This window comes from Cheilinus undulatus, linkage group 6, assembly GCF_018320785.1.
Source record: "Cheilinus undulatus linkage group 6, ASM1832078v1, whole genome shotgun sequence".
In the NCBI taxonomy this organism is placed as follows: Eukaryota; Metazoa; Chordata; class Actinopteri; order Labriformes; family Labridae; genus Cheilinus; species Cheilinus undulatus.
Genome location: NC_054870.1, coordinates 33,368,952 through 33,384,541, shown reverse-complemented (window position 1 = coordinate 33,384,541; position 15,590 = coordinate 33,368,952). Strand labels below are relative to the sequence as shown.

The 15,590-nt window shown below is 37.6% G+C and overlaps 1 protein-coding gene across 1 annotated transcript in view; it reads right to left on the bottom strand.

Annotated features, from left to right (window-relative positions):
* LOC121511084 (VPS10 domain-containing receptor SorCS1-like) overlaps positions 1-15,590 on the bottom strand; it is a 115,130-nt gene that overhangs the window by 21,645 nt on the left and 77,895 nt on the right. The window contains exons 17-23 of the mRNA XM_041789615.1: positions 13,441-13,554; positions 11,862-12,033; positions 11,388-11,574; positions 9,888-10,021; positions 9,678-9,801; positions 1,971-2,083; positions 969-1,103 (exon numbers count right to left, since the gene is read on the bottom strand). Of these exons, the coding sequence (XP_041645549.1) occupies positions 969-1,103; positions 1,971-2,083; positions 9,678-9,801; positions 9,888-10,021; positions 11,388-11,574; positions 11,862-12,033; positions 13,441-13,554 (979 nt within the window). The remainder of the gene's footprint in view (positions 1-968; positions 1,104-1,970; positions 2,084-9,677; positions 9,802-9,887; positions 10,022-11,387; positions 11,575-11,861; positions 12,034-13,440; positions 13,555-15,590) is intronic.

Below are 15,590 nucleotides of genomic sequence, written 5' to 3'. Positions count from 1 at the left end.
TCATATTTGTCTCAAAGACCATCCAGCATCATGAAGTGCTTTAATGCAGACTCTTTCATTTTCAGTCAGCTCTCCACATTTTACCATTTTGAACAGGAATGAGGAATTTCAAACTGAATTCACCCAAATTTGAGCCGGCTCACTGGGCTTTTCTGAGAAGTCAGAAATGAATCAGGCATAATATTCAACCACTAAAAATCATTTTTCTGTTCAGGAATGCAAGTAAATTTATATAATTTGACATATTAATCAAGAAATATTAATGTGCTTTACTATTTTTTCAGTTTTTTTGTAAATCAGTACATTTGAAAATTCATGGATAACATTAATAATGATATTTTAGCATTAAAAATATCATTTGGTTAAAGAGCTTCTACATATTGGTGTATTAACCATTGCAGAAACATAAAAAATGATTTTGGTTATTACCAATGCTGTTAATTTAGGGCAGCTGTGGCATAAACCTTACTTTTGTTAGGGTTAGGGTGGTCTAATAAATTTGTTAAGCACTGTATTTCTGTTCTGTTCAATTCCTGTTCTCTGTGCTGTTTGATGCATGTCTTCACCCCCCATCCTCCCCATGATTTCTGTCCCCAGCTGTACTATCTAAATAAAGTAATTAAGTGCTTCAAACATACTGCCTTTTCTGAGTGCAAAACTCCAATAAACAAAAGTTTATAAAAATACACACAACATTTAAGAAAACTATGTTAAACCTTGTGGTGAGAGAAATATTCAAACATACTCAAGTATGCTTTCTCTTAATACAACAATAGAGCCTTAACAAATAACTCCACAATGTTGTATCAAAGTAAAGGACATACTCTCTAGGGATTTTCTCTCCAGAGACAGTCTTTTGACTTGCACCGCTTTCCTTTGTGCTGCTTTAATTAACACAGAGAAAACACACACACACATTATAGTGAGCATCTGCCAGGGCCCATTAAAAAGACTCAACAAGACAGTACCTGATCAAGGTGCGCCCACTTTTCATCCACAGCTCCATGTCTCGACTTCTTCTCAGGCACGATGAAAATCTCTGCTGTCGTTGGTAAACCAGGAAGCACAGTGACTAGGAGCTGATCCTCACTGATTCCTGTGACCTTTAATGAAAACATAAAACAACAACACCTCATTAAAAAGGTTCTCTAATTCTCGTTGTTTGAGTGGATCCTGCAAAATAAGATCCTGGGTTGCATGCATTAATGAGTAAATAGTGTCGTCTCTCTGCTTCATATTACATTAGCCTCAGCAGCAGTCAGTGCCAGCTTCTAATGCATGGTGGACTATAACATGCAAGTTCAATTTGACAGTCTTTGGTAAAGGCCAGGGCTTTTAGTGCAGTTCTGCCGTAACCAGAGGTCTCTTGTCAGTTTCCTGGTGTAAACTGAGGTAATATCTGACAAGACAGAAGGTCAAAGTGAATGTTTCATACTGAGGGCTACCGTAGGATATATATAGAGCTCAGTATCCAGGTCTTTTACATAAGCTGAGGCTTTTTTTATTTAAAAAAACATCTGAAGTTTCTGAGAACGATGTGCTCAACAACAGCTACTCCCTCCTCGATGAAGTCTTTAGGCAAAGGCGTTCAGCTCTTTAGAGAGCAAATGGCAGCTGTCCTTTATTGCCCTTTAGTGTTTTGACAAGTTTGGTTCAAAGCTCAGACTGCTAATGATGATGTTGGGTGATGAGCCGTGTCAGCATGGAGAGGTTAACAGCTAATTACACAGCAAGCGAGGTCAAAAACACTGCAAGAAGTGGAGAGTGGTGCTTGATTAAAAAAAAAAAAAAAAAAAAAGTGCATGCATGTATTAAAAAATGCAGCAGAGCCAAGAATGGAAATGTCATCTGCTCACTTGGACAGACACTTGAAATTTTTCACTCCAGGCAGGAGAAAAGCAGCTAATTGACAGAATCTGAATGAGATTTTCAAGAGTGGACTTCAGTCCTGATTGTGTTATAGTACTGACCTGAACTGCACAGCTCTTCACAACTCTGCTGATGTCCTCTCTCCACTCAGACACCCCTGGGTTCATCTCGTCAAGATTGGAAGAAAAGGCGAGAACATGCGACCGAAAATAGTCTGAAAGACAGACAGGGATCTATATCAGACCAAATGCACTCTTCTGTCTAATATAATAATCAGACACCTCACAAAACTGCTGTAAAGCCACTTTTGAAGAGTGTATTCTGGTCTTTCATCAGAAAATATAAAGGCCTGGGATTCTGAGTATTACCCCCTCTGGGTTTGTTGTTCTCAGTTCTTTGTTTACAGCCCTCAGACCAAACACTTGTACCATGTTTATATGTCAACTTTGAAGCTCAAACATGTTCCATGAATGTGTTTCTCAGTGCTCCCTCTGCACTGGGGAAGAGTACCCCTACCCTCAGGGATGCTGTGTCTATGGGCATAACAACAGAGTGCCACTGCAAGATACAACTGAAGAGAACCAACAGACTTTCTGAATCAAAGATTACTTTTGGCTAAATGATGAAAATGGAATTAACTTTGAGATGAATACCCTCACTTGAAACTGATTGCAGAATCTTGATGGGGACATCACACTGGCCATTCACTGAGTGTGGTGAGGGAATAATGTCAGTCCAGTGACAGGCGCATGTGACTAATTAGCCCTGATTAAGACCAGAGGCCCTTCACAGTTGACATTTTTTAATATGTCCTTCTTCTGTTTGCACTGCTTCCTCGCATCTTAGCTCCACCCAGTGAGGAATTGGAAGAGAGATGCGAGGGAGAGACAGGAAGAAGTAGGTAGCACCATAGACTGTAGAAAGAACTGGACAAACCTCGTGTGGCGTCAGTCATCCGCTTACAATAGGCGGACTCAAATGGCTCTTGAAGCCAATCCGTGGAGGCTTCCACATTGAAATTGCGTCTCAACCGAACTTTGTATCAACCTAACGGCCCGCCCACTAAGCACGACTTCCTGTCAGCCTGCTAGCTAGCATTCCGGTTGACAGAAACGGAGCCTCTGCCTGCCGAGCTATCTGTCAATCAAATGAGACTCGCCAATCAGCTTTCATCCTAAATATAATCCAAACGATCCAAAATTCACCCCCCGTACAGTGGGAGCACAAGGCAGACACTTTTTTTTTTTATCTGGGACAGCCCAAAATCCCAAAAGTGTATACCAGGCTTAAGGAAGTGGAAGATCCTTCATCATGGTGGTGTGAGAAAGACTTCCAGGTCAGTCAAGGACGTGAGGATGTGCAAAGTTTTGAAATGACAAACACCCCAGTTGTGGTAAACTTACATACTCTTTGGTTTTAGCACTTTGTACTGACTGATTATCTCACCATTAGAGATAGTGAGAGCATCTGTCTGACCTGTGTGATATGTGAAAATTATAGTCTGTTTTAGCATTTTAGGAACCTTTCTGCATAGATTTGCCTGTTGCCCTAAGATAGTTGTTGGTCATTGCTGGAGGTCTTTACCCAGCAATTTTGTTTCTCAGTTAACACCAGTCTAGTGCAGGGTTATTTTAGTGAACTTAAGCCCTAGTCGTATGGGATTAGCATTACCTAGGGACATCTGAGATTTTGTGATATCACACAGGAATTCTGCAGAGTAAAAATTCTAGGGCAAATGACCAACCATATTTCAGCACACTCATAGGTCCAGGTAATACTAATCCCATGCGAATTGCCATCTCTGTGATTTAGGGTAGAAATAATGTTTTTTCCTGCTGCATTCGGCTTTTGCTGAAACTTTCTTTCTGGTCGAAAAAAATAATAAAGACTGTACCGGACTTAAACTTATTTATTAAGACTTGAGAGTCCAAATCTACATGTGGGAACTACTGCTCTCTTAATACGCACATTACTTGGACTCTGCCTCTTACAACTTTTCTTTACACTTGCCTGGACTTATGTCTATATATCTAGTTGGACATTTTGCACATAACACAATTTAATTTGGTAATGTGTTGATCATGTTTTACTGCTTAGGCTATAATAGCTGATCTGTATGAGCAGGGCTATTGTCGGTGCATAACTATCCCAATTTAAAGAGTGCAGAATAACTTCAACAGCATCAAATGCATAAAAAATTGTTAAAAATGACAGGAGAGGTTTATATTTAACATGAGTCATCTAGCTTCTCTCATACATTAACAGGAGGTATGCTTAACTTTCTAACACTTCGCCTTCTCTGTCTGTTCGGCTGCAGATACGCACAGGCCACATATGCCAGCCCAATGCATTATGGGAGTCAGAGGAGATATTTCACTAATTTATCACTCAGACAGCTTGCTACAGATCTAAAAATACTAAAAATATATATACATAGAGAAAGAAGACAACACTTTATTATATGTTGTCCTTTGGAAAGCCATGGAGCACCTTCATATCTGCATTTAGAAAAGTCTGTAAATCTGAGTACATTACAAACAATGCTTACCCTGTGCAAATGCTCCAAATTATAATTATTTCACAAATTATCAGAGGTCCACAAGTAATTCTGAAACTGAAGCTGAAATAAAAACAACACAACAAAAAATGATCTGTATGCTTGCAAAACCAAAACAAAATTAGGGACAAAATATCCTTAGTTTTAGTCTTTGACTGACGCAGACTGACTGAGCCAAGCATGGGGAGTATAAAATGATTTGATTGGCCTAATATTATTGGTTAAGACTTCCAACAGTTGTAAATTTAAGTTTTGAGTTTGATTTGAACATCAAATTAAAATAAAAAATGAAAAGTGAAGTGCAGCAAATCCAAATGTATTTTCAAAATTGTATCATTTGTCACTTTTTCTGACTCTTTGAGTGACTGACAATTATCCATCTTACTGAAAAAATAACACTGATACTAATAAAAATGACACTAAAACATAAAAATAAATCTAAAATAAATTATTGAAATAAACTAATTGAACAAACCAGCAGTAAGAACAATACTGAAATTGAAAATGGAACTGAAATTTCTCTACAGTTCATTTTTTTAGTCAGCAGAAGTTTCCTCTTTTCTCAGTGATATTTAAAACAGGAATTTTTGGTAACTGCTTATTACTATTTTTTTGACTCATTGCCCTTTTCCTATCAGTGTTTTCATGATTTTAGTACATCCCTCTGGGGTGACTTTAACACACCTGGGTTAGCAAGTGCGTCCCTCTTTCCCCTCTCCTTACAATTGTTTAGAAATGTTTTCATTATTTGTCCCACACTATCATTTCAAAAAACGTGTAAAAGAAGCAGTAAAGGAGAGATGAGGGAAGCTTTGAGGCATGAGGAGGTGAGGGCGGTGAAGGATGAAGGTCTGCCTAAAAATAATATTTGTTTTGGTCCTCTGAAACGTACATAGTTTATTTAAACGGCAGAGTGTGACTGCCAAACTGTAATTGATGAACATGACTGGACGTCTTTCTCTCTCGTTGTTTGGAGATTTTCATTCATTTTGGGTTAATTTGAGGACACAGCACAGAATATCTTATACTCTGAAAAGATCTGCCAAAGAAATGTAGCAATGTTTTATTCAAGCATTGAAAAAAAGTTAAAACAGTTTGTTGCATACATATTTTGGTCTCATATTTTGGTTTCAACTGCTTGTCTCAAGAAATGTATTGCTATTCTTTGAAGGACTACATTTTTGAAATCTTATAGCAACATCAAAGAGGTACACTTACATTTATTTTTAATATGCGTCTTGAGTCATGAAAAGAAAGAAACAATTCAAACTAAATAAATCATTAGAATTTTGATACATAGGCTTTCTAGACATTGTTGTGGTCAGTGTTGTCTGCTTTATGTTTAGTCATACCCTGCACATTACAGCTTTCTGTAATGTAAATTTGCTTTCTTGTGTATGGCTGATGTGGCTTCAACTCTATAATCAGCTCAGTAACCTTTGGTATTTATTGCTTCTATGTAGCTCAGGATTTTGTCTGCTAAAAAACAAAGCAGGATGCTTCAACAAGACAGGTCTTTTTCTCATCAAAGGTTCCTTTTTGATCTTGCAGCAGCTTGAGGTCAGGGTCAGCCATTCTGATCTGAACAGGTTAAAAACCTTAGGCAGTATCTTTTATTTCAAAACCTACAATTTCAAGAAAGAACAGCTTGCTAGGCAACAGCAAAATCTCCCGTCGTGAAATAAAAGTGTTCCTGAAATCCTCAAAGCCCCTCCAGACCTGCAATTCTCTGGTCATATAATGTTGACTATGGTTGATGAAGTCATGAAAACATCCATCCCTGATTCCCCATTTTACTTTTGTTTCCAACCATTAATAAACTTTAAAAAGAGAGAGACAATGCTTGCAAACCATCAGTGCTCATGAAAGAGAATATGTAAAAAATGAGTGGAAAACTTAAGACCTAAAAACATAGGTATGAATAATCCTTTTCTAGGCACTAAAGGTGGTTTGAAAGGAGTAGAAGGCCTTTCATTCATTTGGCTGGAAACATTAAAAAATACACAAACGTAGCTTGTTTCTTCACCGGGGTGTAGCAGGTTTTTTTTCAATAACTTTGTCTATAACCACCTTCAATCACCGCTCAGTTATTCTGTAAGGATGATGGGTGATGCGGTCAGTGTGAATGAATTAATCGCATAATTCATTGTCCCTTTCAGGATCTTTTGGTTAAGCCTCTGCAGCTTCTCCATGCAGCTACAGCGTCAACTTCTCTGATGACTGTGCAGATTCCTCACTTGAAAAGGACTGAATTTACTTCCTGAAAATAAAACTGGATTCCACTCATCGCTGAAACTCATTTTTCCACCTTTGATTTTGAAAGGTTCAGTTACTTTGATTTAAAAAGGTTACACTTCAGTTAGTTAACTTCAGTTAGTTAACTTCCGTTGGCGGTGTGTTACATGTCTTTCTAAGCATTAGAATTAGCATTAGCTTTGCATAAATAAAAAATATCAAGCATCACCGCTATGTTAAACACTTATTTTTCAATATTACTGAAAATATTTTCACGTTTTACTGCTTTTTTACTTTTATTTTATCTTTCTTAACTGTATTATTATTTTTCATATCTAAAAACAAAATATTCATTATTGATCTGATTTATTTCCTAACACTCCTAGGCCACAAATCTGTAGTTCATCTTGACAAACACTGATGTAAAATAAGTACATCACTGCTTGTTAGTGTGACAATTCAGGTTTAAAAAACTGCTCAGTGGACAAGCCAAAAGCCATCTTCACCTTGTTATCAAACAAGTCAGTTTATCACTGTTTCCTGTTTTTCCTTTTCAATCTATAACAAGTTCATTTTTTGATGGTTAGATTTATTTCATAATCTTCAATCTACTTGAGATTTGTGATTTCTAAAAAGAAGAAAAGCAGGTCTTTACCAGACAGGAAGCCAATTACTCTTAGTTTAAGACCTTAAGAAAATAACGAAACAAATACAGTTTATGAAAAATAGTGGAATTTCAAAGAGCAACAAAAAGGGGAGATTAATCCTGATCAACGAGAGAAATTCTGTAATTTTTTTTGCATAAAGTAGAAGAAACCAAGACAACCTTTTTGGAAAAGAATTAAAAAATTGTGAAAAGAATGGGTGAAAAGTGGCAAAAATAGGTTTAAATAGTCACAAAATGGCATGAATGGATTAAAAGTGGCAAAAAAAGGCTAAAAGTGGTATAAATGGGAAAAAGGTGGTTATAAGAAGTTGCAAAAGTTGCAAAATAGAAGAAAAATGTCTGAAAAAAAGCAAAAATCGGAAAAATGCATCAAAATGGGTTCAAAGTGGCAAAAATTGACATAAAGCAGACAAAAGTGGCATAAATGGGAATACAGGACAAAATGGGGGGAAAGGAAGCAAAAATAGACAAAAAGCTACAAAAAAGTAGCAAATATGGGATAAAGACTTGAAAAAATGGAGAAAAGGCTACAATATTAAGAGGTGAAAATGGGAGAGAATAGCAAAAATAGGAGAAAAAAAATGGGCAAAAGGCAGCTACAATGGGTAAATTGTTGCAAAAAGATGTTGCACAAAGAGCAAAAAGTGGACAAAAATTACAATTATGGACAAAAAGTTGCACCAAAAGGTCAACAAGGGGTAAAAAGGCAACAAAAACGGGTTAAAAGGGGCAAAACAAAATAAAATTGTCAAAAATGTGTCAAAAATGGGTGAAAATTTGCAAAAAGCTCCAACATGAGGAAACTGTTAGCCAGGATGCATTGATAGATCAATAAATCACAACTTTGGATGGCCCATTCTCTGCATTTTTCAGGGGCCCAGCCAATCCTGTGGGCTGGCCTGTTTGTTATGAATAGTATCTGTAGAGATGTACACTCTGCTGTCGGTCGCTCTCTCTTTTTTTCTTCTTAGCTTCATCATAAACATCCTCTACAGTCTCCAAGCCTCAGCCATTATTTCAAACAGTACTGACCAGAGTCAGAGCGAGACTATTTAGCCCACTTTAGTTCATAACCTTTTACTGAAGATACAGTATGTAATTGTGGACTATGTATCATGAATTCATTATAATAGTATTCAGGTATTAATATCTTTTAAAAAGTATTAAAGTTTACTTACAAAGTTCACATACAAATATTCTGGATCTAACTTCATCATTTTCACACACAGAAGCTAAGATGGGCCTTGTGTGTTACTGACAGGAACAATTGCACAAAACTCAGCACTTGGACCTGGCACTGTTGCAAATACAGAAAATCAAGAATAAAATCTGTAAGAATTATTTTCTCAAGTCAATTAAAGCCAGTTTTCACTATGAAAAAAAACTAAAATCAAAATGTTTTTCCTAATTTTAAGTGTTTCATTGTTATGACCTATCATACAACCCATTCATTTTTAAGATTTTAGAGTTGTACTACTTTTTTGTAGTTTTAAGTCTTCCCTTCATTTAAGAAAAAACAATCATCCGTAAGTCAAGTTCGTCTTATTTAGATATAACTGCAGCATTAGGGTTGCTATTTGCATCAAGTTAATCAGTGTGTGTTGTGATAGGCTAGGCTACAAGTGCATACAATTCATTGATCTGAGCTTGCAATAAAATAAATTTGCACAATAGGTCTCATAAGCTTCTTAAGCTTTTGGTTTTGTAAGTATTCCTTTTTCGCAACTTAGCTCTAGTTATTTATTTTTAATCTTGATTATCACCTTGACTGTGTTGAGTTGGAGGGATTAGCCACTGACAAGGTACACCCGAAGCCAATGTAACAGTAGTGTTGCCAGTCAGATATGGACGGCACTCCCCGCCCAACCAAGCGCATAGAGAGAGAAAACACGACTTGAACAATGAGTGTTTCTGCTTGTGTCCATCCTAGTGAGTGCAGCCTGTTTAATGCCACTGTGCATCGGCCCTTAAGGCCCTAAAAGTAGACTGGCCCACTTCAACCAGTTCACCAGATAAGCCACTCCAGGCCTGGTTCTGAGACTGGCTAACTGGTTCTCTTTGGTTTAGGGCTGGTGTGTGAACTAGTGCCACGAAGTCTCATGAAACTTTGCCCACAATCAAAGTTACATAGTGCTTAGAGCAGGTGACTGGGGCACTCTGTGGAAATGGGGTTGATACAGTTTTCTCTGTTGAATGTTGCTTGATTGTTTAATCAGCTCTACAACTACAATTTAAAGGTGTAAAGGGACATTTTTCTAGTTTAAGGGGACATATTTATTTACTTATGTAAACCTATTTAGAGGCTGTGTAAGCAAAATTAAAAAGTAAGGGGAAAAAAGCATGGTTTACCATAAACTGCAACAGTCATCTGGTCCTGATGGACTGTATTTCCCACTGCAGCCTGTACAACAACAGAATGACTCCCCTCTGCAGAAAAAATGAAAGACATTGCTCCATCCAGGGTCACCGCGGGCTAAAAAATAAAGAGTTAGAGAAATGTGAGATTGTTCGGACAGTAGCAAGGCTGGATAATATGGACAATTATTAAGCAGGGTTTACCTCTGTTTTGTTACCAAACCACCAATAATAGGTGACAGTCCCAACATTGCTGGGTCGTAACACTGTTGTTAGGTTTACGGCTTTGTTCTTGATGACTACTGAAGGAGCCAACAGCTGGACCTGCTCAAGTTGACCTACAGAAAGGGATCACATATATGAAAAATTAACATTTTGTTAGAACAGCACTGCACCCTTAAGGATAAAAATCGAACTGTAGACACATATTTAGGCTGTGCGATGACACTAGGGCTCATACTGAGTGTATGAACAGAGGGGAAGTTGATTGCAGTGTAGGAGTAGTTTGACAAGTATCTGGATGTTCTGAAAATGTCATATTTGGTTCCCATTATAATGAGCTCTATAGAAACTGACCACTGCTGATCTCTGTCAATAGGAAGAAGATGAACAGCCAGTTTTAAAACCAACAGAACTCCAAACCTTGGATGGGTATATTGGACAGAGTCTCACTTGAATGAGCCAATTTGAAGAAAGAAAAAAAGATTTGTGAGCATATTTGGAGAAGGATTTTGCATTCTTTTTCTTTCCTCTCGACTGTCTGAGGGGCAAGAGTGGACAAATACAGCATCAGGGTATAAAAGAATTTCTTGCCTGTAAGGAACTGTATTGCACTTTTTCTGCTGCCCTGTTATGCTATTATGTTTTTCTATTGAAAGGGCATTTTATTAGGGCTCTTTACAATATTTTCTCCACTAGAAGGTCACTCTGAATGAATTTGGTCAACTTTTGTCTAATACAAGGGCACCCCTGAGGACACCTAGTCATTTTTTCTCACATCTGTTCTGTCAAAGAGGCTCAAAAAGAATACTTGAACCTGTTTTCAAACCAAACAGGGAGCTTCATTAAGTGAAATTAATATGACACCGAATACACGGGACAAATGGGACTAAGACAAGTTGTGAAGCCATCAAGAAGACATACAGTGATGTTTTGTTCTACCTCAGGTCCAATCTGCATCAGTTTCATTATAAAAATTTGAGGGTGGGGGCGTCGACTTTGAGTCATGATTTGCCAGCTGAAATGTGGGGATGGATCCCAAGGCATGGCCCTAGTGAATACACCAACTCAAGGGTACCTTGAATAGCACTTTATCAGGCTCATTAACTAAGAGGTTAGCCTGGAGCAGTGGTTCTCAATTGGTGGCTCAAATATGAGCCATTATCAGTGGGCACTTTATCACATATTCTCCATTGAAGATGGTAATTCTCCACAGAAAAGAACAACAAGTTTATCATGTTTTCCCACACAACACATCAGATACTGGTTCATTTTTGACTATTGTTATTGTCCAACCAAGGGGGCTACTGACTCTTTATCTACCCTTGCAGTAATGAAAATATAGTGTAATTGAATACATGCAGACAAACTCAAGACTATTCTAAAGGAAAAAAGGTATTTTTTCTCATTTCTGTTCATTGGAAGAATGCTTATACAGTTGTGAATGTTTCAACAGAGCCTTTTACATAAATGTTTTAGACTCACAGGATATGTGGAGGTAGAGTATCACCCTGTCAAAGCCTAAGCTGTTGGTCGCTGTTGCAGAAACTTGGTAGATGCCAACTTTACTGTAGATATGCTTGACCCCGTCGTCAATGGAGCTTATGTTTACATAAGACATGGAGGTCCCGTCACCAAAGTCTACCCTTATACTTGTGGTGGAGCTCAGACCCTTCAGAAAGAAAACAAAATACTGTCAGTCACACTGTAGCCTCAGATGTTTGTCAGCGTCTTAGCTGACACATAACAGCATGCATTTTCCATAATATCTGCAAGAAGGCGGTCATGTGGTACAGCATGTCACTGCACATTTACTTGACATGCTGGTGCTCCTGCCTCGTTGCTGTGTCCCTGACAGGATTTCAACATACTCATAAGACTGTAGAAAAAAAACATGCAATTCCAAAGAAACTCTCTGTAATGGACTATATTGCTGCTTTGTTTGAGAGAAGTCAGTACCTCTTCCAGGAAGACCAAGAAGGTGACATTCCTCCCTAGCGTTGCCACCATCGTTCCCTCGCTGGTGAAGAGCTGGAGGCCCCTGGGTGCCTGAGTGGGACACTTTTGTCGCCTGGGGCTGTACTTCAACAGCGTTCCCTCGGTGCAGTTGTTAGACAAAGCTCTGCGATATCTGGAATTTATTAAAGAGCCCCAAAAGACACAGATGAACACTGCATGAGTGAAAAAGCAGACATTAAACAAATACACACTAAGAGACATTCAGAAGAGATACATCACTGTGTTTTTGTCTAAATACTCCCACATCTCTATCAGCTCAATTAGCCTTTTATCAACAACAGCTATCACTAACAAGGAGGTTTCTTTGACCTGGCTTTTAAATATTTATACTAACTAATAATGAATTAGTAAGGATATTATAAAAGTCACTGCTTCTATTGTTTATCTATCACTTTAAGTGACTTTGACTGCTCTGCTTTCTCCAGCTTCAGTCCTAAATACAAGAAGTTCATGTCATAGTCAGGTTTGAGGGGAGGTACTGAGTGTATATCTGTGTATTTAAGTCTGTACATCAAGTTAACTTGATTAGGGATTTTACTAGGACCACTGTCCTTGTCCCAGTAAACATGCTCTGCAAGACAAATGATTTAATGATGGGAAAATGTCTGCCTCTTCTACAGTAGGTTTGAGAGGGGTCTGACTGCAGGCTAATACATGCTAAAAACTTTAAAATTAAAAAGAGATAAAACTTCTGTTTAAGTTACAAGGTCAGGATTACGGTACCAGTCAGGGTTATACAGTATATTTATTTATAATTCATTTAAATTTTCCTACTTAACACATAACTGGGATTAAAGCTTTTTTCCCATCATATAATTTTTTCCTCTCTGCCCAACATGACCCATTGGGAACCCGGTGCTTCTAGTTGGAAAGTATATAACAATTAAAATATGTATGAAAAAATCTCACTGGAATCTAGGGTTAACAATCATTCATGGAAGGTGTTTGCAGTAAAAACTAAAAAAAAAATCACAAAAACAGGAAATGTTAGAAAAAGAAATCCTATTGTTTACTTAAGAGTAAGTTTAGCTCAGTAGTGAAAACATTTAATCACAATTAAAGCACTGCATTTGCAATTTTCCTTGAGAAAAGGGCATACTATCATAAACAAATGTTATCCAGTGATCTAAAACGATCTAGTTGAGCCTTGAGCGGTTAATGAAACAGAAATATATAGGCAGTTAAGATGAGAAAGTGGAGGGAGGTTTAATAATTCATAGACTTCTTATATATAACAACATAACCCACAAGCAGGATGTCTTTGTGGCAAACCAATAGGCCCAACATCACTGGTTAAATGTTTGAAAATATATTGAATTATGAAGGGTTATCAATAATTTTTTAATGTAAGAATTTCTACACGGATGAAGCTTTCACATAGATGTAATGGAATGAAAGGAGGATATTTCCCTCTATACTGGGGTAAAAGTACTATGTTACTTTCCACTGATGCCTATTAGCATATTAGCATACCCACATCTCCATGAGCTGATTCCAATACAAAGAGGATAAAGCATACCCTGTAGTGTTGAGGAAACTGTCTCCTGCGATGCAGTCTCTGGAAGTAGCTGAAGGAACAAACCAGAAAGCTGGAACACAGCTTCCATCTATCTGCCTCTCAAAGCCGTAGTCACTGTTTCAGTCAAACAAAGAGTACAGACAAAGAGAGTGTAATTGGGATTAGATATGATTTATTTAACATATCAAACATAATTACAAAGCTCAAACAGAATCTAACACAGTGAGGTGTTCCAGGCAGCAGAAAAGTTGCAACAGCCCAGCAGCTCTCAGAGTATTTGACATTTGATGTTTTATGTATCAAACTCCTGAAGCAGAAAAGGCGTATACGTGTTAGTACACTCTGCAATTATTACCTTGGCAGAGTCAGAGGGATCTGTCAGATTTCTGTCATTGTGATCAGGGAAACACGGTCTCAGGAGCCACGGTTGGAAAGTTTAATAAGTCTTATAGTAATTACGTGGTGTTAAGCTTGTTTGATATAGCTATGAGTGCCGCTCAGTACAGGCAGATGAAGGAGATAAAAGAACATAAGAGACAGTGAAGTGACGTACGAGAGGTTCTGACTCATTAGACAAAGAGAAAAACATTGCAGGGGAAATATATTTCAGAGATTGTTGGGGATAGACTTCAAAATTCCTGTTATCTTTCATTCCTCCATTTATGTTGTGTCAGTTTTTTCTTACATTATTTGAAGAAAAGTTTCATTCAATGCATTGTAGTGAAAAATAAACAAAAGTAGTGATGACATTTTTGTTTTTGGAAATTTGTCTCAAGCAATCAGAAAAGAAATCAAACAGCTATACAAAAGGGGCGATCAGTAAAAAACAGCTTATACATAAAAACATGAAATATGATGGGAAGTATGACCTCAACAACTGACAGAATATTAAAATAAACTACACTTCCCATTTTCTTTCATTGTACAGAAGTCAAGCTATAATACCTCACAACTTGTGCTTAAATATTGCACTGGGGATGAAGTTTGAAGCCAAGACATGCACAAAAGGGGGCTGCCTCGCTCCTTCTGCTAACCAAACATACACTTATCTTAACAATAAAATGTCAAAGATCCCTCATGTTGGCAGAGGAGGTTTTAGTGATATGGAGGCGATATGGTGATATGGAGGATGAGTTATGCCAGACCACTCTTTATTTTGCTCAAAGCAATCATGGCTAGTGGAAACAAATATTTTGAAGCATTTTAGCTTCAGCCCCCTGTGACCCTGAATGGGTTAAGAGGTATAGATAATGGATGGGTAGATGGCATATCTTTCAAATAAAAAGAGCCATAGAACTACATATCTGCAGGGCATGCCCAATATGAGAAAACAGTACTTGCTCTCCACCTCTTATAAGAGTAATATAACTCAAAGTCTCCACATCTTAATAGTTTAAAGTGTCTTAAAGCAGGGTGTAACTTGTGGAAATAAACAGTATATGTTCACTGCAGGTGTAATACTAGTTCTTCTCGCACAATGCATAATTTTTACATTTATTTTTCTGGCATTTCTACCACACAATAATCCACTGTTTTATGGTTTGGTGTTTCTTTACAGATCTGCCTTGCTATAGAAGGTTAATATAAAGACATAGCAGGGCTTTGGAGGGGCTTGAACTCTATAGGGGGTCCAGTATGTCTTTACCTGGTAATTCTTTTGGAGTATAGAAGTCTATTTTGATGTTATTTTATGCATTTCAGCACCTTCATTAACATTAAAGATATTAATCTTAATCATTGAAAGAACTATGTATGTGTCCCTCAGTAAAATACTGTAAGTTTGGACACCCTTGCACTAGCCCAACCTAGAGGTAATGACAACACAGACAAGATTTTCTGCATTGCTTTGAGACAAGATGTGCTGGATTTTTGCAATGTTGCGGGGCTGAAAAATTACTGTCTTTGAGCCACATCTGTCGACAGTGCAGCCAATCTTGGTGTTGCATTGGTCTTTTTTTAAACCAAGAACTCATCAAAACAAAGCTACTCACAAGGGAAAACTTGGACATCAATAAGCATAAGCTATCTCAACAGAATCTGGATGTTTTTTATGCTTTCCTGTCTTTTAATATTGAGGAGGTGGGGTCTATGATCTGCACTGCAATCATTCAGCAGGGGGTGCTCTAAACATTTTGCCTTTCCTCCTGGGC